The 27,616-nt window shown below is 47.0% G+C and overlaps 1 protein-coding gene across 2 annotated transcripts in view; it reads right to left on the bottom strand.

Moving 5' to 3' along the window:
- Positions 1–4,930: 4,930 nt before the first annotated feature.
- Positions 4,931–27,616, bottom strand: part of LOC124033694 (dysbindin domain-containing protein 1-like) — a 40,926-nt gene continuing 18,240 nt past the window's right edge. For both annotated transcript variants that reach the window (XM_046345880.1, XM_046345881.1), the window contains exons 3-4: positions 23,899–24,036; positions 4,931–6,195 (exon numbers count right to left, since the gene is read on the bottom strand). In XM_046345880.1, the coding sequence (XP_046201836.1) occupies positions 6,038–6,195; positions 23,899–24,036 (296 nt within the window). In that variant the 3' untranslated portion in view covers positions 4,931–6,037. The remainder of the gene's footprint in view (positions 6,196–23,898; positions 24,037–27,616) is intronic.

The raw sequence follows: 27,616 nt of genomic DNA, 5'->3' as shown, positions 1-27,616 counted from the left end.
CCAGGATACCCCGGCCAGGTCGATTAGAAAGGCCTGCTCGCTGAAGTGTTTCAGGGAGCGTTTTACAGTGATGAGTGGAGGTCGTTTGACTGCTGACCCATTACGGATGCAGGCAATGAGGCAGTGATCGCTGAGATCTTGGTTGAAGACAGCAGAGGTGTATTTAGAGGGGAAGTTGGTTAGGATGATATCTATGAGGGTGCCCGTGTTTAAGGCTTTGGGGGGGTACCTGGTAGGTTCATTGATAATTTGTGTGAGATTGAGGGCATCAAGTTTAGATTGTAGGATGGCTGGGGTGTTAAGCATGTTCCAGTTTAGGTCGCCTAGCAGCACGAGCTCTGAAGATAGATGGGGGGCAATCAGTTCACATATGGTGTCCAGAGCACAGCTGGGGGCAGAGGGTGGTCTATATAGCAGGCGGCAACGGTGAGAGACTTGTTTTTAGAGAGGTGGATTTTTAAAAGTAGAAGTTCAAATTGTTTGGGTACAGAACTGGATAGTAGGACAGAACTCTGCAGGCTATCTTTGCAGTAGATTGCAACACCGCCCCCTTTGGCAGTTCTATCTTGTCTGAAAATGTTGTAGTTTGGAATTAAAATTTCTGAATTTTTGGTGGTCTTCCTAAGCCAGGATTCAGACACAGCTAGAACATCCGGGTTGGCAGAGTGTGCTAAAGCAGTGAATAGAACAAACTTAGGGAGGAGGCTTCTAATGTTAACATGCATGAAACCAAGGCTATTACGGTTACAGAAGTCATCAAAAGAGAGCGCCTGGGGAATAGGAGTGGAGCTAGGCACTGCAGGGCCTGGATTCACCTCTACATCGCCAGAGGAACATAGGAGGAGAAGAATAAGGGTGCGGCTAAAAGCAATAAGAGTTGGTCATCTAGCCGAAGTATGAAATAGTATGAATAAATTAATAAAAATAAGGTTTTTAATGAAATTGTCAATCATTATTTGAATATCAAATACAATTTTATTGGTCACATACACATGGTTAGCAGATGTTATTCCGAGTGTAGCGAAATGCTTGTGCTTCTAGTTCTGACAGTGCAGCAATATCTAACAAGTAATATCTAACAATTCCACAACAACTACCTAATACACACAAATCTAGGTAAAGGGTTGGAATGAGAATATGCACATATAAATATATGGATGAGCAATGACTGAGTGGCATAGGCAAGATGCAATAGATGGTGTAAAATACAGTATATACATATGAGACGAGTAATGCAAGATATTTAAACATCATTAAAGTGGCATTAATAAAGTGACTAGTGATCCATTTATTAGAGTGGCCAATGATTTCAAGTCTGTATGTAGGCAGCAGCCTGTCTGTGTTAGTGATGGCTGTTTAACAGTCTGATGGCCTTGAGATAGAAGCTGTTTTTCAGTCTCTCGGTCCCTGCTTTGATGCACCTGTACTGACCTCGCCTTCTGGATGATATTGGGGAGACCAGGCAGTGGCTCGGGTGGCTGTTGTCCTTAATGATCTTTTTGGCCTTCCTGTGACGTCGGCTGCTGTAGGTGTTCTGGAGGGCAGGTAGTTTGCCCCTGGTGATGCGTTGTGCAGATCATACCACCCTCTGGAGAGCCTATAATATGTTGGTGACCTGTTGTATACAAGTGATAATGCCCGAGAAGCCGGTATTTAGAGGATATATTGGCACGGTTTGCCGGCCCTCCACTTCGTCTCAGGCCTAACAGCACCTGTGCCAATATATCCTCCAAACACCAGCTTCTTGGGCATTAACACTTAAACAATGCACGCTGTAGAATGTACTTCAAGCCAATCAGAAACTAGTATTCAACAATGCCATGGTATAAAGCTGTTTATGGATATGCGTATGACTGTATACTGTAAGTCTATCTGCATTCCCCACTTTATTCTGTTCTGCCCTCTATCTGCTCAGTTAGGAACCTGCAGTCACCATTTCAAAATCAGACATTTTAAACCTCTACAGAGCTCCCAGAGCCCATTGATTTTGGCCAAGCTGACAAGAGTAAATTCAAGTTATTCCTTTGAACATTTAAACATTTTGGCTATTCAATACTTCTCTGTCCACTGTGTGATTAAGTGTGTACTCTGAAGTATTTCAATGTGGTTTCAATTGAAATGTCTTCATGTTGCTGATGCTGTTTTTTTTCCACAGTGTTCCTGGCAGGAATTCGAGAGAGTTTGTTTGTTTGGTCTGTTGAGCATAAATAACGGAAAGTTCAGACTGCTGCTCATAATACCCTATCAGACAACCTACAGCTGCACAATGTTTGGTTAGTGCTCTAATGCAAAAATCACCCACAGAGAAAATTCACTTTGTTTGCAAGAAATTCTTTATTTTTCTCATCACCCATCCCCACATCACTTGGTTTGGCAAAGGACAAGATTCAGAGTGTTGAATGTAATGTTGGTGAGAAGGGCTGCTGTCGTGTCTCATATCATATCTGCAAATACATTTAGTTTACTGTGGCCACACTGGTTTCCTCTCAGGTAGAGAGAGGTAGAAGAAGAGAGAGAGGGAGAGGATGGAAAGAAAAGAGAGCGATGGAGAGTGGCCCCACTGAAACACTGCTCATTGCCTCCTGTTAGTTACAACTACAGAAAGTCATTACAGAAAGTCATTCAGAGAAAGTCATTCGATGGAGAGTGGCCCCACTGAAACACTGCTCATTGCCTCCTGTTAGTTACAACCTACAGAAAGTCATTCAGAGAGCGATGGAGAGTGGCCCCACTGAAACACTGCTCATTGCCTCCTGTTAGTTACAACCTACAGAAAGTCATTCAGAGAGCGATGGAGAGTGGCCCCACTGAAACACTGCTCATTGCCTCCTGTTAGTTACAACCTACAGAAAGTCATTCAGAGAGCGATGGAGAGTGGCCCCACTGAAACACTACTCATTGCCTCCTGTTAGTTACAACCTACAGAAAGTCATTCAGAGAGCGATGGAGAGTGGCCCCACTGAAACACTGCTCATTGCCTCCTGTTAGTTACAACCTACAGAAAGTCATTCAGAGAGCGATGGAGAGTGGCCCCACTGAAACACTGCTCATTGCCTCCTGTTAGTTACAACCTACAGAAAGTCATTCAGAGAGCGATGGAGAGTGGCCCCACTGAAACACTACTCATTGCCTCCTGTTAGTTACAACCTACAGAAAGTCATTCAGAGAGCGATGGAGAGTGGCCCCACTGAAACACTGCTCATTGCCTCCTGTTAGTTACAACCTACAGAAAGTCATTCAGAGAGCGATGGAGAGTGGCCCCACTGAAACACTGCTCATTGCCTCCTGTTAGTTACAACCTACAGAAAGTCATTCAGAGAGCGATGGAGAGTGGCCCCACTGAAACACTGCTCATTGCCTCCTGTTAGTTACAACCTACAGAAAGTCATTCAGAGAGCGATGGAGAGTGGCCCCACTGAAACACTGCTCATTGCCTCCTGTTAGTTACAACCTACAGAAAGTCATTCAGAGAGCGATGGAGAGTGGCCCCACTGAAACACTACTCATTGCCTCCTGTTAGTTACAACCTACAGAAAGTCATTCAGAGAGCGATGGAGAGTGGCCCCACTGAAACACTGCTCATTGCCTCCTGTTAGTTACAACCTACAGAAAGTCATTCAGAGAGCGATGGAGAGTGGCCCCACTGAAACACTGCTCATTGCCTCCTGTTAGTTACAACCTACAGAAAGTCATTCAGAGAGCGATGGAGAGTGGCCCCACTGAAACACTGCTCATTGCCTCCTGTTAGTTACAACCTACAGAAAGTCATTCAGAGAGCGATGGAGAGTGGCCCCACTGAAACACTGCTCATTGCCTCCTGTTAGTTACAACCTACAGAAAGTCATTCAGAGAGCGATGGAGAGTGGCCCCACTGAAACACTGCTCATTGCCTCCTGTTAGTTACAACCTACAGAAAGTCATTCAGAGAGCGATGGAGAGTGGCCCCACTGAAACACTACTCATTGCCTCCTGTTAGTTACAACCTACAGAAAGTCATTCAGAGAGCGATGGAGAGTGGCCCCACTGAAACACTGCTCATTGCCTCCTGTTAGTTACAACCAGAAAGTCATTCAGAAAGTCATTCAGAGAGCGATGGAGAGTGGCCCCACTGAAACACTGCTCATTGCCTCCTGTTAGTTACAACCTACAGAAAGTCATTCAGAGAGCGATGGAGAGTGGCCCCACTGAAACACTACTCATTGCCTCCATTGCCTCCCGTTAGTTACAACCTACAGAAAGTCATTCAGTTAGTTACAACCTACAGAAAGTCATTCAGATGGATGGAGAGTGGCCCCACTGAAACACTACTCATTGCCTCCTGTTAGTTACAACCTACAGAAAGTCATTCAGAGAGCGATGGAGAGTGGCCCCACTGAAACACTGCTCATTGCCTCCTGTTAGTTACAACCTACAGAAAGTCATTCAGAGAGCGATGGAGAGTGGCCCCACTGAAACACTACTCATTGCCTCCTGTTAGTTACAACCTACAGAAAGTCATTCAGAGAGCGATGGAGAGTGGCCCCACTGAAACACTACTCATTGCCTCCTGTTAGTTACAACCTACAGAAAGTCATTCAGAGAGCGATGGAGAGTGGCCCCACTGAAACACTGCTCATTGCCTCCTGTTAGTTACAACCTACAGAAAGTCATTCAGAGAGCGATGGAGAGTGGCCCCACTGAAACACTGCTCATTGCCTCCTGTTAGTTACAACCTACAGAAAGTCATTCAGAGAGCGATGGAGAGTGGCCCCACTGAAACACTGCTCATTGCCTCCTGTTAGTTACAACCTACAGAAAGTCATTCAGAGAGCGATGGAGAGTGGCCCCACTGAAACACTGCTCATTGCCTCCTGTTAGTTACAACCTACAGAAAGTCATTCAGAGAGCGATGGAGATGGAGAGTGGCCCCACTGAAACACTGCTCATTGCCTCCTGTTAGTTACAACCTACAGAAAGTCATTCAGAGAGCGATGGAGAGTGGCCCCACTGAAACACTACTCATTGCCTCCTGTTAGTTACAACCTACAGAAAGTCATTCAGAGAGCGATGGAGAGTGGCCCCACTGAAACACTGCTCATTGCCTCCTGTTAGTTACAACCTACAGAAAGTCATTCAGAGAGCGATTGGAGAGTGGCCCCACTGAAACACTGCCCATTGCCTCCTGTTAGTTACAACCTACAGAAAGTCATTCAGAGAGCGATGGAGAGTGGCCCCACTGAAACACTGCTCATTGCCTCCTGTTAGTTACAACCTACAGAAAGTCATTCAGAGAGCGATGGAGAGTGGCCCCACTGAAACACTGCTCATTGCCTCCTGTTAGTTACAACCTACAGAAAGCCTGCAGAAAGTAATTCAGAGAGCAGATGGCCCTGGCACTTTTAGGAAGAACATTGTGCAATAGATTCAGGTTGGACTCTTATTCTAATTACAAAGAAGACTTCCAGATTGCCTGCTGTATTATCGCATAATGACATCCATATTCCAGTCATTTATTTGACTGGAGTGGGTATTCTCGTTAACTTCGCCACATGTTATTTTGTAGCCGAGGTTGTCACAGATTTCAGGGTCCGTCCCACCCCTCCAAGCCCACTCTCCCACCCCTAAGATGCTGCAGGGATAGGGAGGCTTTTAGCCAAGCATTCTCCCCACACTGGGACAGACTTATACCCTGTTGTTCACCCCAAACAAAGTCTCAAAAATCACACTGGACCTCCAGTGTTTGTGCCAGTGGAACCCCTGCATGGAAAACACAATAAATAGCATGTGTGTACGTGTGTGTGGTTTTGCAGATATCCGTGTGTCATTTTGTGTGTGTTTGCATGTGTGTGTGTGTCTGTGTGTATTTCACTCACAGACATCGTTTCATGTTAAGTTTATAATACAGTGCACAGCGTCGAGAGCTCAGTCTGTCTGTAGTGTCTTCAGCACCATGGTTGTCTCAGTGCCCGGACCAGGGGTTGGGGCAGTTGGTGTGGTCTCGGTGTCCGTTCCCGGTGTGTCCGCTCTGGGCCTCTCTCTTTCCGAGACCCACAGGCTCTCAGGGCTGCTTAGGCCTCTCCAGCTTCATTAAGGGCCCTGCGGTGGTGTCGGAGTCGCTGTGGTGCTTCCTCTCCCTGGGGTGCTCAGCCTTGCTGCAACGGGTCCACGATGGGGAGCGCATGTAACCTCCTCTGGGCAAGTGTGGCTGGTGGTGGCCTGGGGATGATAATGAGGAGAAGGGTCAAGCTATGCACATGACAAACATTATTATTTTTTAAATATATTTTTATTTCACCTTTATTTAACCAGGTAGGCAAGTTGAGAACAAGTTCTCATTTACAATTGCGACCTGGCCAAGATAAAGCAAAGCAGTTCGACAGATACAACGACACAGAGTTACACATGGAGTAAAACAAACATACAGTCAATAATACAGTATAAACAAGTCTATATACAATGTGAGCAAATGAGGTGAGAAGGGAGGTAAAGGCAAAAAAGGCCATGGTGGCAAAGTAAATACAATATAGCAAGTAAAACACTGGAATGATATATTTGCAATGGAAGAATAGGAGCAAAATAAATAAATTAATTAAATACAGTTGGGAAAGAGGTAGTTGTTTGGGCTAAATTATAGGTGGGCTATGTACATGTGATGAGAAGGTGAGTAAGTTATGGATCACACACATACAGACATGCACGTCTCTTAACCACACACATAAAGTTCATGTGCAGGCAAGGTGAGGTCAAGGTGCACGCCTCTCACGTATCCTGGTATTTTTATGGAAAAAAAACAGCTTAGGGGACATGTATGTTGTGAACTGCTCTATACAGCTCAAACATGCTGACCACTTAAGGCCCTGGATTAAGTTTCCGCACCTTCCTGTCTGTCACGTATATCATATACACTGAGTGAACAAAACATTAGGAACATTTCCATGACAAAGACTGACCAGGTGAAATCTATGATCCCTTATTGTTATCCCTTGTTAAATCCACTTCAATCTGTGTAGGTGAAGGGGAGGAGACAGGTTAAAGAAATATTACATATTTTTAAGCCAACTTGTCCCAACTGGGGGAAGCATTGGAGTCAACATGGGCCAGCATCCCTGTGGAACGCTCTTAACCGCTAGTCTACCTGCTATCTCCCCCAATGGTCACCATACTGTAACTCATTTAACAAAGTAAATCAAGTCAGCAGGGACTGTCAACTCCCTGAAGTCACCTAATGCCTCTAAAAGCTTCCTTTCTCTATGCCACTTCAGTCAACTATGTTTTCCCAAGGTTCTCCAAAAATAGTTTACAACAGCATGCAGTGGTACAGTGAGTGCAGTTTGTTTCCCTACTGTATAATAGATCAATTGGCTGTGGTTGAAAGGCATCCCGATCGCAAACACATTAATGAACAGAATAGTATTTAGTTCATGCAGCTCCACATGACCTATTCCTCTGGGATTCTTACAGCATGAGAGTTGCTCTGAATATAGAGGCAGATGAAACTATGAAGTACTCTGTCAGAGAGGCCGTGTGCAGTGAACTGAGTATGCGTTAGTGTATGTTAATGTGAATCCTATACATGTATGTGTCTCAAAGACACCGAATCCCAAGAGAAATGGAGGAGTTTAGAAAAGTAGGAGCGCTGTGTGCATGTGTGTGTGTGTGTGCATGTGCCTACGTGTGTAGTAGATGATAGATCATTTTAGTTTGATCTCTCCCTCTGCTTCTCATATCCTCTCCGGTCATTGTTATTGCTCTAAAACAGTCACATGGTCACCTCTCCTCCAATCATCAGCTCCATTTAGCCTGCTGGCTGGTTATTCCAGTTCATTATGCTCACAATGGCTGCTTGTTTTAGCTGTCACAGACATTTGTCTCACACTTATTTTTCAGTGTCTCGAGGCAACAGAATTCCACCATAGAACCACTACACAGCTCTCCGGTGTCTCTTTGGTCTATAGCCATCAGCATGCTAGATAGAGATTCTACCACTTCAGTTTTGTAGAGTGGTGATATCATGGATAGAGAATATGATTGGTTCACTAACTACTAAGGGGAGTAGAAATGAGAGCTGATTAGTGTTTAGGTGATGACATCAGAGGAATGCGTTTGTGAAATGTTTTGGCAAATAGGATGCTGCACTTAATATACTGCACTCCATCTCTCTCTCTCTCTCTCTCTCTCTCTCTCTCTCTCTCTCTCTCTCTCTCTCTCTCTCTCTCTCTCTCTCTCTCTCTCTCTCTCTCTCTCTCTCTCTCGTTCCACTACTACACCCTTTCTTTCTCTGCCCCCCCCCCTCTCTCTCCCCCTCCCTCTCTTTCCACTACTACACTTTTTCTTTCTCTGTCTCTCTCCTACGGTACCTCTCTTTCTTTGTGTCTATCTCCCCGCTCTCTTTAATCTTGAATCAACCCCCTCCCCTCATATGTGTTAATCTGCATGTCCTTGAGTGCACAAAAGGGACCGGTGTCAAGCAAGTTCACACGAATATTGGTCATACGAAAGGGGCATATGAAATAAAGAAGCACTGCATCTTTACACCACTTGGTGGTGCTGTTCCTTGTTACAGAGATCACAGGATTAATAGGTGTAGCTTTTTAACCCTATATTGCACACAGATCAATGCAATTACTGTCTAATCATAAGGCATGTCCCAGCTCTCACTCTCTATGTTAAATGCTGTAACTATAGATAAACCAGCAGTGATGTATGTTCGCACACACACACACACACACACACACACACACACACACACACACACACACACACACACACACACACACACACACTGAGGAGGGACAAGAGCCTCCTCAGCATCCTGAAAGGCTCTGTTTGCCTGAGGGCTTGTTAATTCACCTTTGTATCTGCCACCGCTGGTCCTTGTGTGTGTGTCCCTGTTTATCTCTGTGTGTGTGTGTCCCTGTTTATCTCTGTGTGTGTGTGTCCCTGTTTATCTCTGTGTGTGTGTCCCTGTTTATCTGTGTGTGTGTGTCCCTGTTTATCTCTGTGTGTGTGTCCCTGTTTATCTCTGTGTGTGTGTCCCTACTTTCATGATGTGTCTCTGCATCTCTACCAGCACGTCTCTATCTGTGTCCCTGTTTATCTCTGTGTGTGTGTCCCTGTTTATCTCTGTGTGTGTGTCCCTGTTTATCTCCGTGTGTGTGTCCCTGTTTATCTCTGTGTGTGTGTCCCTGTTTATCTGTGTGTGTGTGTCCCTGTTTATCTCTGTGTGTGTGTCCCTGTTTATCTCTGTGTGTGTGTCCCTGTTTATCTCTGTGTGTGTGTCCCTACTTTCATGATGTGTCCCTGTTTATCTCTGTGTGTGTGTCCCTACTTTCATGATGTGTCTCTGTTTATCTCTGTGTGTGTGTCCCTACTTTCATGATGTGTCCCTGTTTATCTCTGTGTGTGTGTCCCTACTTTCATGATGTGTCTCTGTTTATCTCTGTGTGTGTGTGTCCCTACTTTCATGATGTGTCTCTGTTTATCTCTGTGTGTGTGTCCCTACTTTCATGATGTGTCCCTGTTTATCTCTGTGTGTGTGTCCCTACTTTCATGATGTGTCCCTGTTTATCTCTGTGTGTGTGTCCCTACTTTCATGATGTGTCTCTGTTTATCTCTGTGTGTGTGTCCCTACTTTCATGATGTGTCCCTGTTTATCTCTGTGTGTGTGTCCCTACTTTCATGATGTGTCTCTGTTTATCTCTGTGTGTGTGTGTCCCTACTTTCATGATGTGTCTCTGTTTATCTCTGTGTGTGTGTCCCTACTTTCATGATGTGTCCCTGTTTATCTCTGTGTGTGTGTCCCTACTTTCATGATGTGTCTCTGTTTATCTCCGTGTGTGTGTCCCTGTTTATCTCTGTGTGTGTGTCCCTGTTTATCTGTGTGTGTGTGTCCCTGTTTATCTCTGTGTGTGTGTCCCTGTTTATCTCTGTGTGTGTGTCCCTGTTTATCTCTGTGTGTGTGTCCCTACTTTCATGATGTGTCCCTGTTTATCTCTGTGTGTGTGTCCCTACTTTCATGATGTGTCTCTGTTTATCTCTGTGTGTGTGTCCCTACTTTCATGATGTGTCCCTGTTTATCTCTGTGTGTGTGTCCCTACTTTCATGATGTGTCTCTGTTTATCTCTGTGTGTGTGTCCCTACTTTCATGATGTGTCTCTGTTTATCTCTGTGTGTGTGTGTCCCTACTTTCATGATGTGTCCCTGTTTATCTCTGTGTGTGTGTCCCTGTTTATCTCTGTGTGTGTGTCCCTACTTTCATGATGTGTCTCTGTTTATCTCTGTGTGTGTGTCCCTACTTTCATGATGTGTCTCTGCATCTCTACCAGCACGTCTCTATCTGTGTCCCTGTTTATCTCTCTGTGTGTGTGTCCCTACTTTCATGATGTGTCCCTGTTTATCTCTCTGTGTGTGTGTCCCTACTTTCATGATGTGTCTCTGTTTATCTCTGTGTGTGTGTGTCCCTACTTTCATGATGTGTCCCTGTTTATCTCTCTGTGTGTGTGTCCCTACTTTCATGATGTGTCTCTGCATCTCTACCAGCATGTCTCTATCTGTGTCCCTGTTTATCTCTGTGTGTGTGTCCCTGTTTATCTCTGTGTGTGTGTCCCTACTTTCATGATGTGTCTCTGTTTATCTCTGTGTGTGTGTCCCTACTTTCATGATGTGTCCCTGTTTATCTCTGTGTGTGTGTCCCTACTTTCATGATGTGTCTCTGCATCTCTACCAGCATGTCTCTATCTGTGTCCCTGTTTATCTCTGTGTGTGTGTCCCTGTTTATCTCTGTGTGTGTGTCCCTACTTTCATGATGTGTCCCTGTTTATCTCTCTATCTGTGTCCCTACTTTCATGATGTGTCTCTGCATCTCTACCAGCATGTCTCTATCTGTGTCCTGTTTATCTCTGTGTGTGTGTGTCCCTGTTTATCTCTGTGTGTGTGTGTCCCTACTTTCATGATGTGTCTCTGCATCTCTACCAGCATGTCTCTATCTGTGTCCTGTTTATCTGTGTGTGTGTGTCCCTGTTTATCTCTGTGTGTGTGTCCCTGTTTATCTCTGTGTGTGTGTCCCTACTTTCATGATGTGTCTCTGCATCTCTACCAGCATGTCTCTATCTGTGTCCTGTTTATCTGTGTGTGTGTGTCCCTGTTTATCTCTGTGTGTGTGTCCCTGTTTATCTCTGTGTGTGTGTCCCTACTTTCATGATGTGTCTCTGCATCTCTACCAGCATGTCTCTATCTGTGTCCCTGTTTATCTCTGTGTGTGTGTCCCTGTTTATCTCTGTGTGTGTGTCCCTACTTTCATGATGTGTCTCTGCATCTCTACCAGCATGTCTCTATCTGTGTCCTGTTTATCTGTGTGTGTGTGTCCCTGTTTATCTCTGTGTGTGTGTCCCTGTTTATCTCTGTGTGTGTGTCCCTACTTTCATGATGTGTCTCTGCATCTCTACCAGCATGTCTCTATCTGTGTCTATGTCTGTGTGTGTGTCCCTACTTTCATGATGTGTCTCTGCATCTCTACCAGCATGTCTCTATCTGTGTCCCTGTCTATGTCTGTGTGTGACTAGAATGCTATAGTCGCTGTATGAGTCAGCCCATCCCTGGTCAGGGTTTTGTGATTGACAGCTCTATGAATATGGATGCAGGAGAAGCCTCATCTTCTCCCTGCAGGGTGCTGACAGAGACAGATCAGAGGATCAGACTCTCACCCCACAAACACACACCTCTATCTATCTCTCATTTAACATCCCTTACCCTCAGACCTTCATATCAGGACCCCAACCACCCCTTTCCCTATTGCTCAGGACCTACTCATAACCAACTCCCTTGAGAGTCCTCCCATTTAGTTCAGAATATAATTTAGTTCATGAAGCTTCACTCAGTTATGTTTGCACAATACAAATCCAATTTTCTTAACTCAATCCCCCATCAGCACAAAGGCACCCCCCTCTTCTCTCTCCCTCTCTGCCTCTCTGCCTCTCTGCCTCTCTGCCTCTCTGCCTCTCTGCCTCTCTGCCTCTCTGCCTCTCTGCCTCTCTGCCTCTCTGCCTCCCTCTCTGCCTCCCTCTCTGCCTCCCTCTCTGCCTCTCTGCCTCCCTCCCTCCCTGCCTCCCAGCCACCATGTCTGCAGTGTCTCGCTGTACTAAACCCATCTGTCTAATAAGCCCTTCTGTGCTGTTGACTCCATCAGATTCCACAACCTGTGAGTTGCTGTGAGAACATAGTCCACAGAAAACACCAGCCTGTGCTCTACAAAGGCTCTTAAACCACAGGGAAGCACAATGATAGTATGGCGCCAACACGCTGTGTGCATCGTGTATGTTACACCTGGTTACTGTGTGTGTGTGTGTGTGTGTTACACCTGGTTACTGTGTGTGCATGCATGCATGCGTGCGAATGTGTGTGTGCGTTTCATGTTGGGACTGGGACGTCAGTTATGGTGGCCCTCTTTGTGCAGTCCTTTCAGAGGCCCCAGTGGACTCTGATTTATGAGCAAGACTACTACAGTTACCCTGAATGGAAATGTTTTCCCCCAGTCTTGCCCACAGCTGCTGCTACAGTATAGTGGGTGGTTGTGTTATTTTTGTCTACTTGGAAAGCTTCAACCTGCCTTGTTAACACCGAGGAGCCACAGCATCAAAACCCACAGATTGTATTGATCGGAGAACATCACCAAGCCCCTTCTCCATGTGTTGCCCATCCCCTTCGATGGTAGTAGATTTGAAGGCAGCAGAAAGGTATATGCTACTGTATATGGTAATGAGACCACCTAGCCAGTGACTATATCTGGTAAAGTGGTGACAGTAAGAGCTGCAGTGTCCTCTCTCTATCCTCCTGTGTCATCACAGGGTGTGACTGTCAGAGCCTGGGCTCTCCCGGAGACACTGTAGAGGAGATGACTCACTTCCACACAGATCTGGGATCAGCTTTCCCTCCCCCTATACTAATATTAACCATTGGGGGGGGGGGGGGTACACAAAATTGGCCATAGATCAGTGTCTAGGGGCAACTGTATTCTACTGCCTCACTCCTCCTCAGATGAGTTTTAAGGTGGTCAAAGTGATCCTGGGGTGTGTAGTTTAAAAATGATCGTTGAGGTGATAATGGTCATAATGGGCATTGTAGTCCCTGTAGAAATCTGGTATGTCATCTCTTGTTATATATCTATTTCACATACACAGAGAAGATGCAGATACTGACTGTACAGAGGGGTGGGGGCCTACCAATGCAGCTGTACACATTTAGCTTATCTAATTTGTTGTCCTCCCTTTTTCCTCTGGTCTTCCCTCACTTCTCTAACTCTCTCTGGCCTTGATCCCTCCATCCCCTCCTCATCCCTTCATCCCTCCATCCCCTCCTCATCCCCCCATCCCCCCAACCCCTCCATTTCTTCTGACCATCTCATCTGCCAACTCTGATCCCTGGGCTGGCAGGTGTCCAAAACACAAGTGCCCACACAGCTTCCATTACCCCTGTCTGTCCATTATACAGTTAAAGAGGAGAGAAATGAAAATAAAATAAAGGAAAGGGATGGAAAAGAGTTCAAACAGAAGAAAATAAGAGGGATACATAAATCATGTGTAAGTGTGCAGTCATTTTGTTTAAGGCCTGATGATGATAACAGTATCTACAGCTCAGGAGAGTCCTGGCCTTGTATCCAGCTGAGAACAGTGAATAATTCAGGACTGCATTCAGAGTGAACTCCCTCAGCCTCCCCTATCTTCCTTTCCTCCTCCCCTTCAGTTTCCCACACAAACCAAACTCACTATCCCACTCTCCCCCTGGCCTTCTCCTCCTCTTCCTCCCCTCTCTCCTTTTACCTTTGACTAACCCTCCATTCACCCTCTTCCCCAACAGCCTCTCTCACCTTCTCCTCCACCCGCTTTTCCCCAACCCATCTACTCTTACCCCCCCCCCCCAACTCACCCTCTCCTTTTCCCCACGGCTTGACACTGACTGAAATTACTTCCTCCTGCCTACTGACCTAGGTTCACGACACACTCCTATGGAATACCCAGCCACTCTACCTTTAAAGACTACAGTCTACATATTATGCACATTATCCACCCATACATTCCCTTCATGTAGCCATGTCAAGATCCTTTCAACTTGATAAGCAGTTAGACAATCCATTTACTGTACAAGCAAGCCACCTTCTTCCTTCACTGTAATACACTCTATACCTCTGGCTACAGAGCTTGTTATTTATCATTAGAGCAGGTGGGGATACTGAAGGAGCTTTAAGGGAACACAGATATAACAAGGAAATAACAGAACAGCTGGATCTCACAGCTGAGATGTGTCCTGTCCTCCCTGGGTAAGGTAACACCAACCCCTGATAAACAAGTCCCTCTTTCTCACACACACACACACACACACACACACACACACACACACACACACACACACACACACACACACACACACACACACACACACACACACACACACACACACACACACACACACACACACACACACACACACACACACACACACACACACACACACACACACACACACACACATGCCTGGACACTGGGGAGCAGCTGTACAGTCTGGATAGTTTTGGCCTGGACACTGGGCAGCAACTGTACAGTCTGGATAGTCTGGCATGGACACTGGGGAGCAGCTGTACAGTCTGGATAGTCTGGCCTGGACACTGGGGAGCAGCTGTTCAGTCTGGATAGTCTGGCATGGACACTGGGCAGCAGCTGTACAGTCTGGATAGTCTGGCATGGACACTGGGGAGCAGCTGTACAGTCTGGATAGTCTGGCCTGGACACTGGGGAGCAGCTGTACAGTCTGGATAGTATGGCCTGGACACTGGGGAGTAGCTGTACAGTCTGGATAGTCTGGCCTGGACACTGGGGAGCAGCTGTACAGTTTGGATAGTCTGGCCTGGACACTGGGGAGCAGCTGTACAGTCTGGATAGTATGGCCTGGACACTGGGGAGTAGTTGTACAGTCTGGATAGTCTGGCCTGGACACTGGGGAGCAGCTGTACAGTCTGGATAGTATGGCCTGGACACTGGGGAGTAGTTGTACAGTCTGGATAGTCTGGCCTGGACACTGGGGAGCAGCTGTACAGTCTGGATAGTATGGCCTGGACACTGGGGAGTAGTTGTACAGTCTGGATAGTCTGGCCTGGACACTGGGCAGCAGCTGTACAGTCTGGATAGTATGGCATGGACACTGGGGAACAGCTGTACAGTCTGGCCTGGACACTGGGGAGCAGCTGTACAGTCTGGCCTGGACACTGGGGAGCAGCTGTACAGTCTGGATAGTCTGGCCTGGACACTGGGCAGCAGCTGTACAGTCTGGATAGTCTGGCCTGGACACTGGGCAGCAGCTGTACAGTCTGGATAGTATGGCATGGACACTGGGGAGCAGCTGTACAGTCTGGATAGTCTGGCATGGACACTGGGGAGCAGCTGTACAGTCTGGATAGTCTGGCATGGACACTGGGCAGCAGCTGTACAGTCTGGATAGTCTGGCATGGACACTGGGCAGCAGCTGTACAGTCTGGATAGTCTGGCATGGACACTGGGGAGCAGCTGTACAGTCTGGATAGTCTGGCATGGACACTGGGCAGCAGCTGTACAGTCTGGATAGTCTGGCCTGGACACTGGGCAGCAGCTGTACAGTCTGGATAGTATGGCATGGACACTGGGGAGCAGCTGTACAGTCTGGATAGTCTGGCATGGACACTGGGCAGCAGCTGTACAGTCTGGATAGTCTGGCCTGGACACTGGGGAGCAGCTGTTCAGTCTGGATAGTCTGGCCTGGACACTGGGCAGCAGCTGTACAGTCTGGATAGTCTGGCATGGACATTGGGGAGCAGCTGTACAGTCTGGATAGTCTGGCCTGGACACTGGGGAGCAGCTGTTCAGTCTGCATAGTCTGGCCTGGACACTGGGCAGCAGCTGTACAGTCTGGATAGTATGGCATGGACACTGGGGAGCAGCTGTACAGTCTGGATAGTCTGGCCTGGACACTGGGGAGCAGCTGTACAGTCTGGATAGTCTGGCCTGGACACTGGGGAGCAGCTGTACAGTCTGGATAGTCTGGCCTGGACACTGGGGAGCAGCTGTACAGTCTGGATAGTCTGGCATGGACACTGGGGAGCAGCTGTACAGTCTGGATAGTCTGGCCTGGACACTGGGGAGCAGCTGTACAGTCTGGATAGTCTGGCATGGACACTGGGGAGCAGCTGTACAGTCTGGCCTGGACACTGGGGAGCAGCTGTACAGTCTGGCCTGGACACTGGGGAGCAGCTGTACAGTCTGGATAGTATGGCCTGGACACTGGGGAGTAGTTGTACAGTCTGGATAGTCTGGCCTGGACACTGGGCAGCAGCTGTACAGTCTGGATAGTATGGCATGGACACTGGGGAACAGCTGTACAGTCTGGCCTGGACACTGGGGAGCAGCTGTACAGTCTGGCCTGGACACTGGGGAGCAGCTGTACAGTCTGGATAGTCTGGCCTGGACACTGGGCAGCAGCTGTACAGTCTGGATAGTCTGGCCTGGACACTGGGCAGCAGCTGTACAGTCTGGATAGTATGGCATGGACACTGGGGAGCAGCTGTACAGTCTGGATAGTCTGGCATGGACACTGGGCAGCAGCTGTACAGTCTGGATAGTCTGGCCTGGACACTGGGCAGCAGCTGTACAGTCTGGATAGTATGGCATGGACACTGGGGAGCAGCTGTACAGTCTGGATAGTCTGGCATGGACACTGGGCAGCAGCTGTACAGTCTGGATAGTCTGGCCTGGACACTGGGGAGCAGCTGTTCAGTCTGGATAGTCTGGCCTGGACACTGGGCAGCAGCTGTACAGTCTGGATAGTCTGGCATGGACACTGGGGAGCAGCTGTACAGTCTGGATAGTCTGGCCTGGACACTGGGGAGCAGCTGTTCAGTCTGGATAGTCTGGCCTGGACACTGGGCAGCAGCTGTACAGTCTGGATAGTCTGGCATGGACACTGGGGAGCAGCTGTACAGTCTGGATAGTCTGGCCTGGACACTGGGCAGCAGCTGTACAGTCTGGATAGTATGGCATGGACACTGGGGAGCAGCTGTACAGTCTGGCCTGGACACTGGGGAGCAGCTGTACAGTCTGGCCTGGACACTGGGGAGCAGCTGTACAGTCTGGATAGTCTGGCCTGGACACTGGGCAGCAGCTGTACAGTCTGGATAGTATGGCATGGACACTGGGGAGCAGCTGTACAGTCTGGATAGTCTGGCCTGGACACTGGGAAGCAGCTGTACAGTCTGGCCTGGACACTGGGGAGCAGCTGTACAGTCTGGATAGTCTGGCCTGGACACTGGGGAGCAGCTGTACAGTCTGAATAGTCTGGCCTGGACACTGGGCAGCAGCTGTACAGTCTGGATAGTCTGGCCTGGACACTGGGCAGCAGCTGTACAGTCTGGATAGTATGGCCTGGACACTGGGGAGCAGCTGTACAGTCTGGATAGTCTGGCCTGGACACTGGGGAGCAGCTGTACAGTCTGGATAGTATGGCCTGGACACTGGGCAGCAGCTGTACAGTCTGGATAGTCTGGCCTGGACACTGGGCAGCAGCTGTACAGTCTGGATAGTATGGCATGGACACTGGGGAGCAGCTGTACAGTCTGGATAGTCTGGCCTGGACACTGGGAAGCAGCTGTACAGTCTGGATAGTCTGGCCTGGACACTGGGAAGCAGCTGTACAGTCTGGCCTGGACACTGGGGAGCAGCTGTACAGTCTGGATAGTCTGGCCTGGACACTGGGGAGCAGCTGTACAGTCTGGCCTGGACACTGGGGAGCAGCTGTACAGTCTGGCCTGGACACTGGGGAGCAGCTGTACAGTCTGGATAGTCTGGCCTGGACACTGGGGAGCAGCTGTAGAGTCTGGATAGTCTGGACTGGACACTGGGGAGCAGCTGTACAGTCTGAATAGTCTGGACTGGACACTGGGGTGCAGCTGTACAGTCTGGATAGTCTGGACTGGACACTGGGGTGCAGCTGTACAGTCTGGATAGTATGGCCTGGACACTGGGAAGCAGCTGTACAGTCTGGATAGTCTGGACTGGACACTAGAGAGCAGCTGTAGTCGTTAGTCATGCATGTGTGTATGAGTGTGTGTGTTTGCAAGGGTATGTGTATCTCTGTATCCCTTCTTGATTCCGCACGCAAAACACACTCATATCTGAGCACATTGTACCACTGCTGGAGTGAGTCAGAGTGTCACTGTCTGATCTATGAGTGGGAAATAAAGAAATCACCAGCCAATGACAAAGCACTTTGAGCTACTTGGCAATGAAGATAGGATGCAAACCAGCATACATCTACTGAATGCAGATACAGCGAGGGAAAAAGGTATTTGATCCCCTGCTGATTTTGTACATTTGTCCACTGACAAAGAATTGATCAGTCTATAAATGTAATGGTAGGTTTATTTGAACAGTGAGAGACAGAATAACAACAAAAAAATCCAGAAAAAACGCATGTCAAAAATGTTATAAATTGATTTCCATTTTAATGAGGGAAATAAGTATTTCACTGTAGATCGCAGTGGAGGAAGACCAACTTTATCCAATTCAACATAATGTAAAGGGGCATACGTACGGTTACATACAGTGCATTCGGAAAGTATTCAGACCCCTTGACCTTTTACACATTTTGTTATGTTACAACCTTCTAAAATTGATCAAAGTGTTGTTTTCCTTCGCCAATCAACACACAATACCCCATAATGACAAAGCAAAAACAGATTTTAGACATTTTTGTAAATGTATTAAATATAAAAAACTTAAATATCACATTTACATAAGTATACAGACCCTTTACTCAGTACTTTGTTGAAGCACCTTTGGCAGCGATTACAGCCTTGAGTCTTTTTGAGTATGACGCTTCAAGCTTGGCAACCCTGTATTTGGGGAGTTTTTACCATTCTTCTCTGCAGATCATCTCAAGCTCTGTCAGGTTGGATGGGGAGTGTTGCTGTACAGCTATTTTCAGCTCTCTCCAGAGATGTTCGATCGGGTTCAAGTCCGGGCTCTGGCTGGGTCACTCATGGATATTCAGAGACTTGTCCCGAAGCGACTCCTGCGTTGTCTTGGCTGTGTGCTTAGGATGACTAGTCTCCCAGTCCCTGCCTTTGAAAAACATCCCCACAGCATGATGCTGCCACCATCATGCTTCATCGTAGGGATGGTGCCAGGTTTCCTCCAGACATAACGCTTGGCATTCAGGCCAAAGAGTTCAATCTTGGTTTCGTCAGACCAGAGAAGCTTGTTTCTCATCATCTGAGAGTCCTTTAGGTGTCTTTTGGCAAACTACAAGTGGGCTGTCATGTGCCTTTTACTGAGGAGTGGTTTCCGTCTTGCTACTCTACCATAAAAGCCTGATTGTTGGAGTGCTGCAGTGATGGTTGTCCTTCTGGAAGGTTATTCTGTCTCCACAGAGGAACTCTGGAGCTCTGTCAGAGTGACCATCAGGTTCTTGGTCACCTCCCTGACCAAGCCCCTTCTCCGCCGATTGCTCAGTTTGGCCGGGCGGACAGCTCTAGGAAGAGTCTCGCTTCTTCCATTTAAGAATGATGGAGGCCACTGTGTTCTTGGGGACTTTCAATTCTGCATCATTTTTGGATACCCTTCTCTCGATCTATGCCTCGACACAATCCTGTCTCGGAGCTCTATGGACAATTCCTTCGACCTCATGTCGTGGTTTTTGCTCTGACATGCATTGCCAACTGTGGGACCTTATATAGACAGGTGTGCCTTTCCAAATCATGTCCAATCAAATTAATTTACTACAAGTGGACTCCAATCAAGTTGTGGAAACATCTCAAGAATGATCAATGGAATCAGGATGCACCTGAGCTCAATTTCGGAATCTCATAGCAAAGGGTCTGAATACTTATGTAAATAAGGTATCTGTTTTTTATTTTGTATACTTTTGCAAAAAAATTAAATGTTTTAACTTTTTCATTATGGAATATTGTGTGTAAATTGAGGAGGGAAAAAAATTGTTTAATCCATTTTAGAGTAAGACTGTAACAAACAAATATGGAAAAAGTCTGGGGGTCTGAATACTTTCTGAATGCACTGTGTAGATGTGAAAATAAACACTTTTATCAGGGTCTGTATTACACAGTGAGACAATATTATTGGTGTTTTGATCCCATTTACCACCACTCTGCTATCTTAGTACACTAGTCCTGACTCCCTTTCACCAGCCATAGGTCTTAATACAACACCTAAAATCTCTGCACGGTCCCTGACCTCCTCGACAGTATCACCCTACTGAGTGAGATTATGGCCATCACACGACGCTGCTTATTCCTCCTGCTGGGCTTTTTATTGTCCGATTCGTCAGTAAAACTGCTGCACTATATACAGAGGCTATAGCTGGATGGCTGGGGATATACTGTTGTTCTTCCTGTGAGTTTTATGGCTGTGGTGCTCACCGCACAAGCCCTGTGGTGAGGTCCTGCCGTCAGGACCAGGATATCTGGCATATTCACTGGAGCTCAGGGAGCCATCAGTCTCTTGTGGAGAAATGGGAAACCTTGCTGCGGTGGAGAGGGAATCACCACCTCTCATGTATTTCTCTTTCATGTTTCTCCCTTTCTCCCTCCCGCTCCCCTTTTTTAATGCTCCCTCTCCCTCTCCCCTCTCTGCTTCGCTCTGTCACTAGGGGTCCCCAGCACACTGATCTACCTAGTCAGGTGCCTCCTCCTCCTCCCCCTCAGGAGGAGGTTTTGGGGTACAGCACAATGCAGTGATTAAAGCAGCCTGAGAGTTGTAGGTGTGTGTGTGTGTGTGTGTGTGTGTGTGTGTGTGTGTGTGTGTGTGTGTGTGTGTGTGTGCGTGCGTGCGTGCGTGCGTGCGTGCGTGCGTGCGTGCGTGCGTGCGTGAAAAAACAGACTTGGTTGACTTTCTGTGTAATGAAAAGAAAATGTGTCTCCTTGCCTGTGACAGACGTGTTGGGGAACTGAACGAACTGAACGCAGGCATGCAGGGGAAATACAAACACCTTCTACAGATGAGTGACCCAATCAGTGGAAAGGATTCTTATTGTAGAGAGTCATTCAAAAGTGAACCATGCCCCCTTCCCTTCCCCTTTTAACAGAAAACAGCATCAGTAGGTGTCCCACACAAGTTCTGACTACTCACCTCCAACGCTTGGAAGAGCACTTTGGCACCTACTTCTCAATCCATTTGACTGTGATCCTTGCTCAATTGACATGCTGGTAAGGGAAATTGAATGGCTGATTAAGCTGTCATTCATAGATCACTACAGAGGAGTTTTGGTTCCTGACTCAAAGGGAATACTCTGCCATCTCCCTCTGACATTGATGCTGCATTCAAAACAACTGGGAATTCCGACTTCAGTGCGATCAAGTGAACTGGGAACTGAAAAAATGAGCTCTGACTGGAAAAAGATTGTTTTGAATTGTCATCCAACTCGGAATTCCAACTCTGGAACTCTGGCCTCTTAGAGCTCTGACTTTCCGACCTGAAGATCACTGACATCATTATTTGACCTTGTTTTTTTCTGAGTTCCCAGTTGTCTTAAAAGCACCATTAAACTCATGGTACCCTTTGCCAACGTATATATGTATGAAGCTGGATTCTGTGCTCACGTCTGCATTATAACCAAATATCGGTCCAGGTTGGATGTGACAGCAAAAATGAGGTGCGCACTGTCGAACGTGTCCCCGGACTTTGAGATACTCCGACGCCACATGCATCAAGTACACCCATCTCGTTATTGGTCGTGAGAAAAGATACATTATGTCAGACTAATTTGCAGATGACTGTCATAGCCCCACATAAAATGTATGTGATGGTGAGTTGAGAAGACAATCAAAAATACTGTTAGAATGTTTTTGAATTGACTGCCATAACTTTTTTTTATTTGGGGCTAATATTGGCTGTTAATTACATATTTATTTTCACATGGTTGGGGTCGTGAGAATTTTCCACTATCAAAATGTGGTTGTGGGCCAAAAAAGTTTCGGAACCCCTGAAAGGTCAGACAAGGCACAATACCTTTTTATGGGGAGTAATGTGATAAATTGGCATGGGTCAATCCTGGGGGTAAGGAGAAGGAGTGTGGGTGATGTCTAAGCAAGATTGCTGTATTTCTTAAAGTGCACCTTTGCGAGGTCATTTTAATATCCCGCACATAGAGCTGAACATAGCTCTCTGTGGTTCCCCATGCTGAGAACATACATAAGTTTAGAACAGGTGTATTGTAAAGTGAACATCTGAGTACTGTTCCCAAGTCAGCTCCTGAGAGTGCACACATATCTCTTCTTAAGAGAGATGAGGTCAGAGTGTGAGCGTAAAGCATTTGAACAGAGTGATGATGTGGAGCTCTATGAGGATCGTTCTCCCTCTCAGCAGGAAACATGGGGCTATGGATCATAAGTAATACATTGGATGGATTTCCTGCTTCCTCTGATTGTGAGGAGGGCGGTTTGCTGGGCCTAAACGCGTCCCCGATCACAGGTTAATCAGACTCCCCTTTAACTAATGCTAATTAGCACTATGCTACAGTAGTCTATTGTGCCCAGCCTGGGATCTGGTGCCAATAACTATCAACATTGACATGGGCATAAACTGAAATGAGAATCTCCCAGAGACGCATAACAGGAATATACTGTATCTTGGTCAATATCACAAAATATAGAGAACTGCTTGAATTGCAGTAAGAATTCAGAGGAAGGTTCAATCCAATGTGCTGCTGAAGTGGTATTGGGTTCTATTGGGTTCTCCCATGTGTCCCTTTCCCTGCAGCCAAAGAGAACACAATTCAATGTGCTGCTGAAGTGGTATTGGGTTCTATTGGGTTCTCCCATGTGTCCCTTTCCCTGCAGCCAAAGAGAACACAATCCAATGTGCTGCTAAAGTGGTATTGGGTTCTATTGGGTTCTCCCATGTGTCCCTTTCCCTGCAGCCAAAGAGAACACAATCCAATGTGCTGCTGAAGTGGTATTGGGTTCTATTGGGTTCTCCCATGTGTCCCTTTCCCTGCAGCCAAAGAGAACACAATCCAATGTGCTGCTGAAGTGGTATTGGGTTCTATTGGGTTCTCCCATGTGTCCCTTTCCCTGCAGCCAAAGAGAACACATTTACATTACATTGAATTTAAGTTCATTTGGGTTCTCCCATGTGTCCCTTTCCCTGCAGCCAGAGAGAACACAATCCAATGACATGCTGCTGAAGTGGTATTGGGTTCTATTGGGTTCTAACATGTGCTTTCCCTGCAGCCAAAGAAAACTCCAATGTGCTGCTGAAGTGGGGGTTGAGAGGGATCTCCCATGTGTCCTTTCCTGCAGCCAAAGGTATTCAATGTGCTGCTAAAAGAGGTTCTGGGGTTCTCCCATGTGTCCCTTTCCCTGCAGCCAAAGAGAACACAATCCAATGTGCTGGTGATTGGTTCTATTGTCCTGTGTCCCTTTCCTGAGGGAGTTTGTAAGCTTTTTATTAGAGTGCTCTATAGACCCGGCGCGCACACACACACACACACACACACACACACACACACACACACACACACACACACACACACACACACACACACACACACACACACACACACACACACACACACACACACACACACACACACACACACACACACACACACACACACACACACTTGCTATCAGCTAAACCTTTTAGATTTTGATGTAATGGGGTCGTATACTACAGAATGGGGTGATATGTGAATGAGTCTGTCTAGTGGACAGAGTTTTTAGGTCATTTGGGTAATGGTTCCCTCAAAGCGAACAAAGACAATGTTTTAGCCAGTCCATCACACTAGGGTCGTCTTGGTTAGAGAACACAGGGGTTGTCAAATCCACCATTCAATGGTTAATGAAATGAGTAGATTGATTGGTTAATTGGTTGATTAAAATGGTCTAACCTGCTGGGGACTCGTTGTGGTTCTCCTCATCAGAGTCAGCGAACACCTCAGCCAGCTCCTGGTCAGACATGTCGGTTAGCTCTGTCAGGTCCAGGAGGTCAAAGTGCACCTCCAGGGAGGACACGCTGCTCAGAGGCTCTGCAGGGTCAGAGAGAGAGGAAATTAGTATGGTCATAGTTATGGAGTAGCTGGTGGGTTTTATGATAAACTGAATAACAACCCAGTAGATGTGTAATATCTCACTACAACTCAACACTGTCTACACAACTTACCCAGAACACCCCCTCCGCCACACACACATACACAACCCCCACACCCCACTGACCCTCCCTCACATTTTCAGCGCCCCCTTGTGTGGAACTTATCTCTTGTGTTGTTTTGATGCTCTGAGCCATATTGTAATAGGAAGATAAAAACAAGTCCTCTCTTTTATCTGCTTCACAGAGAGACAGCTGGGCTTTGTGTGCTGAGTTGTCCCGTGGAAGAGATGTGTGTCTCTGTGTCAGAATGATGCCATTCTTAACAGCCAATGTTTGACTGGAGCATCAGGACAAGGGCCAGAGATGCCAGAAATAGAGGGTATTAAAACAACATGGTTAGACTGTTCCTTCTCCTCGCCCTCTGTCCTGAGTGTATGGCACCTGTTCTTGATTCCAAAAGTCCCCGATACCCCAGACCCTGCTCCAATGTCTATTGATACCCCAGACCCTGCTCCAATGTCTATTGATACCCCAGACCCTACTCCAATGTCTATTGATACCCCAGACCCTGCTCCAATGTCTATTGATACCCCAGACCCTGCTCCAATGTCTATTGATACCCCAGACCCTGCTCCAATGTCTATTGATACCCCAGACCCTGCTCCAATGTCTATTGATACCCCAGACCCTGCTCCAATGTCTATTGATACCCCAGACCCTGTTCCAATGTCTATTGATACCTCAGACCCTGCTCCAATGTCTATTGATACACCAGACCCTGCTCCAATGTCTATTGATACCCCAGACCCTGCTCCAATGTCTATTGATACCCCAGACCCTGCTCCAATGTCTATTGATACCCAGACCCTGCTCCAATGTCTATTGATACCCCAGACCCTGCTCCAATGTCTATTGATACACCAGACCCTGCTCCAATGTCTATTGATACCCCAGACCCTGCTCCAATGTCTATTGATACCCCAGACCCTGCTCCAATGTCTATTGATACCCCAGACCCAGCTCCAATGTCTATTGATACCCCAGACCCAGCTCCAATGTCTATTGATACCCCAGACCCAGCTCCAATGTCTATTGATACACCAGACCCTGCTCCAATGTCTATTGATACCCCAGACCCTGCTCCAATGTCTATTGATACACCAGACCCTGCTCCAATGTCTATTGATACCCCAGACCCTGCTCCAATGTCTATTGATACCCCAGACCCTGCTCCAATGTCTATTGATACACCAGACCCTGCTCCAATGTCTATTGATACACCAGACCCTGCTCCAATGTCTATTGATACCCCAGACCCTGCTCAATGTCTATTGATACCCCAGACCCTGCTCCAATGTCTATTGATACACCAGACCCTGCTCCAATGTCTATTGATACACCAGACCCTGCTCCAATGTCTATTGATACCCCAGACCCAGCTCCAATGTCTATTGATACCCCAGACCCAGCTCCAATGTCTATTGATACCCCAGACCCAGCTCCAATGTCTATTGATACCCCAGACCCAGCTCCAATGTCTATTGATACCCCAGACCCAGCTCCAATGTCTATTGATACCCCAGACCCAGCTCCAATGTCTATTGATACACCAGACCCTGCTCCAATGTCTATTGATACCCCAGACCCTGCTCCAATGTCTATTGATACACCAGACCCAGCTCCAATGTCTATTGATACACCAGACCCTGCTCCAATGTCTATTGATACCCCAGACCCTGCTCCAATGTCTATTGATACACCAGACCCTGCTCCAATGTCTATTGATACACCAGACCCTGCTCCAATGTCTATTGATACACCAGACCCTGCTCCAATGTCTATTGATACACCAGACCCTGCTCCAATGTCTATTGATACCCCAGACCCTGCTCCAATGTCTATTGATACACCAGACCCTGCTCCAATGTCTATTGATACACCAGACCCTGCTCCAATGTCTATTGATACACCAGACCCTGCTCCAATGTCTATTGATACACCAGACCCTGCTCCAATGTCTATTGATACACCAGACCCTGCTCCAATGTCTATTGATACACCAGACCCTGCTCCAATGTCTATTGATACACCAGACCCTGTTCCAATGTCTATTGATACCCCAGACCCTGCTCCAATGTCTATTGATACACCAGACCCTGCTCCAATGTCTATTGATACACCAGAGCAGCACGACTGTGCCGTTAACATGTACTGTTTTTATTCACGTTAAAATAAGAGCATGACAGTCCCAACATTCCACACTGGCAGCATTCATGCAGTATGGCAGTTAAATGTATATGCTTTGCTCAGCATCTATGGAGTGTTACAGTCCCATGCTTGTCTGACACAATGCTTTGGGCTGGGTGGAGCTGGCATTCTTTAGCGATCATGGGTGAGGCATAACGGCTGACCGTGTGCTCTATGTGGTGTTAATAGTAAGAGACATGTGTATGTGTGTTTATGTATGTGTGTGTGTTTATGTATGTGCTGTGGAGGCGTATCTCTGTGAACACTTTTCCAGTATTTTTGGCTTGTGAGTGGGTGTATATAGCTGTGTGTCTGAGTGTAGAGAGAGAGCGGGGGTGGGTGGTTTTTAAGGATACCGTTTCCCAGCTGATTTCTCTCTACCAGCCAGGCAGTATACTGCAACAGGGTGGATCACAGCCCTCTCCTCAACACTCCTTTGTTCCGCAGCTGCACAGCCCCATTCTCTCACTGCTCTCTCACTCTCCTGATAAATATAGCGCAGACATTGATTTAAGAAGATAAAAACCTTCAACCATATTATTATAAGTCAGAGAGAGTTGAGGATCATGCTAAATCATAATCCTGCTGGTGGCTCTACTGTATTTCACACATTGTGAGGAGACATGGGCAGAGTTACACTGACGATTTGAGATGGACAATTTCATTGGGTGCCAGTAGTTCCCAGACAATTTAATTCTATAATATAAATTGTCCTCAACAATGGATTAAAGTGAGCTGTGTGTTCCAGACAATCTTTGGTTAGAGAAGGGCAGTGAGGAGAGAGATGAGAGGGAGAGGAAGGTAAAGATATTGTGGGTTGAACTTCGTTTACCTCCCTAGGGCTTTGGGCTAGCCTGCTGTACAGATCTAGGTTCATCTTACATGGAAAAGCACACAACTGACCTTAGATCCGTATAGATGGAGAGACTACGGGTCAGTCAGTGTGTGTCTGAGGGGTTAACTGAACTCCACAGCATCAGCTGAACCATATGCAGTGATAAAGGCCTGATTAGCATTATGGGATGTCAAGAGCTCTGTCTCCATGGTGTGCCAACTGTTTCCTCAGAGTAAATCTCTACAGGCCTGCTTGGTTCACTTGGCTAATCTAAATTTGAACGATTCACCGACTGTTTGTTCCACCTGCCCCGGTTTCTGGAAGGATGTAGACTGTGGTGTGAGGGGATGACAGAGGCTCGCCTCATAGGAGGCTGTTGCTGATTACTGCTGAGGTGTGGTGGTTACTCAGGTGCTTACATCCAGGTGAGTGCTAC

This window comes from Oncorhynchus gorbuscha, linkage group LG04 (genome assembly GCF_021184085.1).
Source record: "Oncorhynchus gorbuscha isolate QuinsamMale2020 ecotype Even-year linkage group LG04, OgorEven_v1.0, whole genome shotgun sequence".
Classification (NCBI taxonomy): Eukaryota; Metazoa; Chordata; class Actinopteri; order Salmoniformes; family Salmonidae; genus Oncorhynchus; species Oncorhynchus gorbuscha.
The sequence above is the reverse complement of the archived record's forward strand: the minus strand, read 5'-3'. Positions and strand labels throughout refer to the sequence as shown.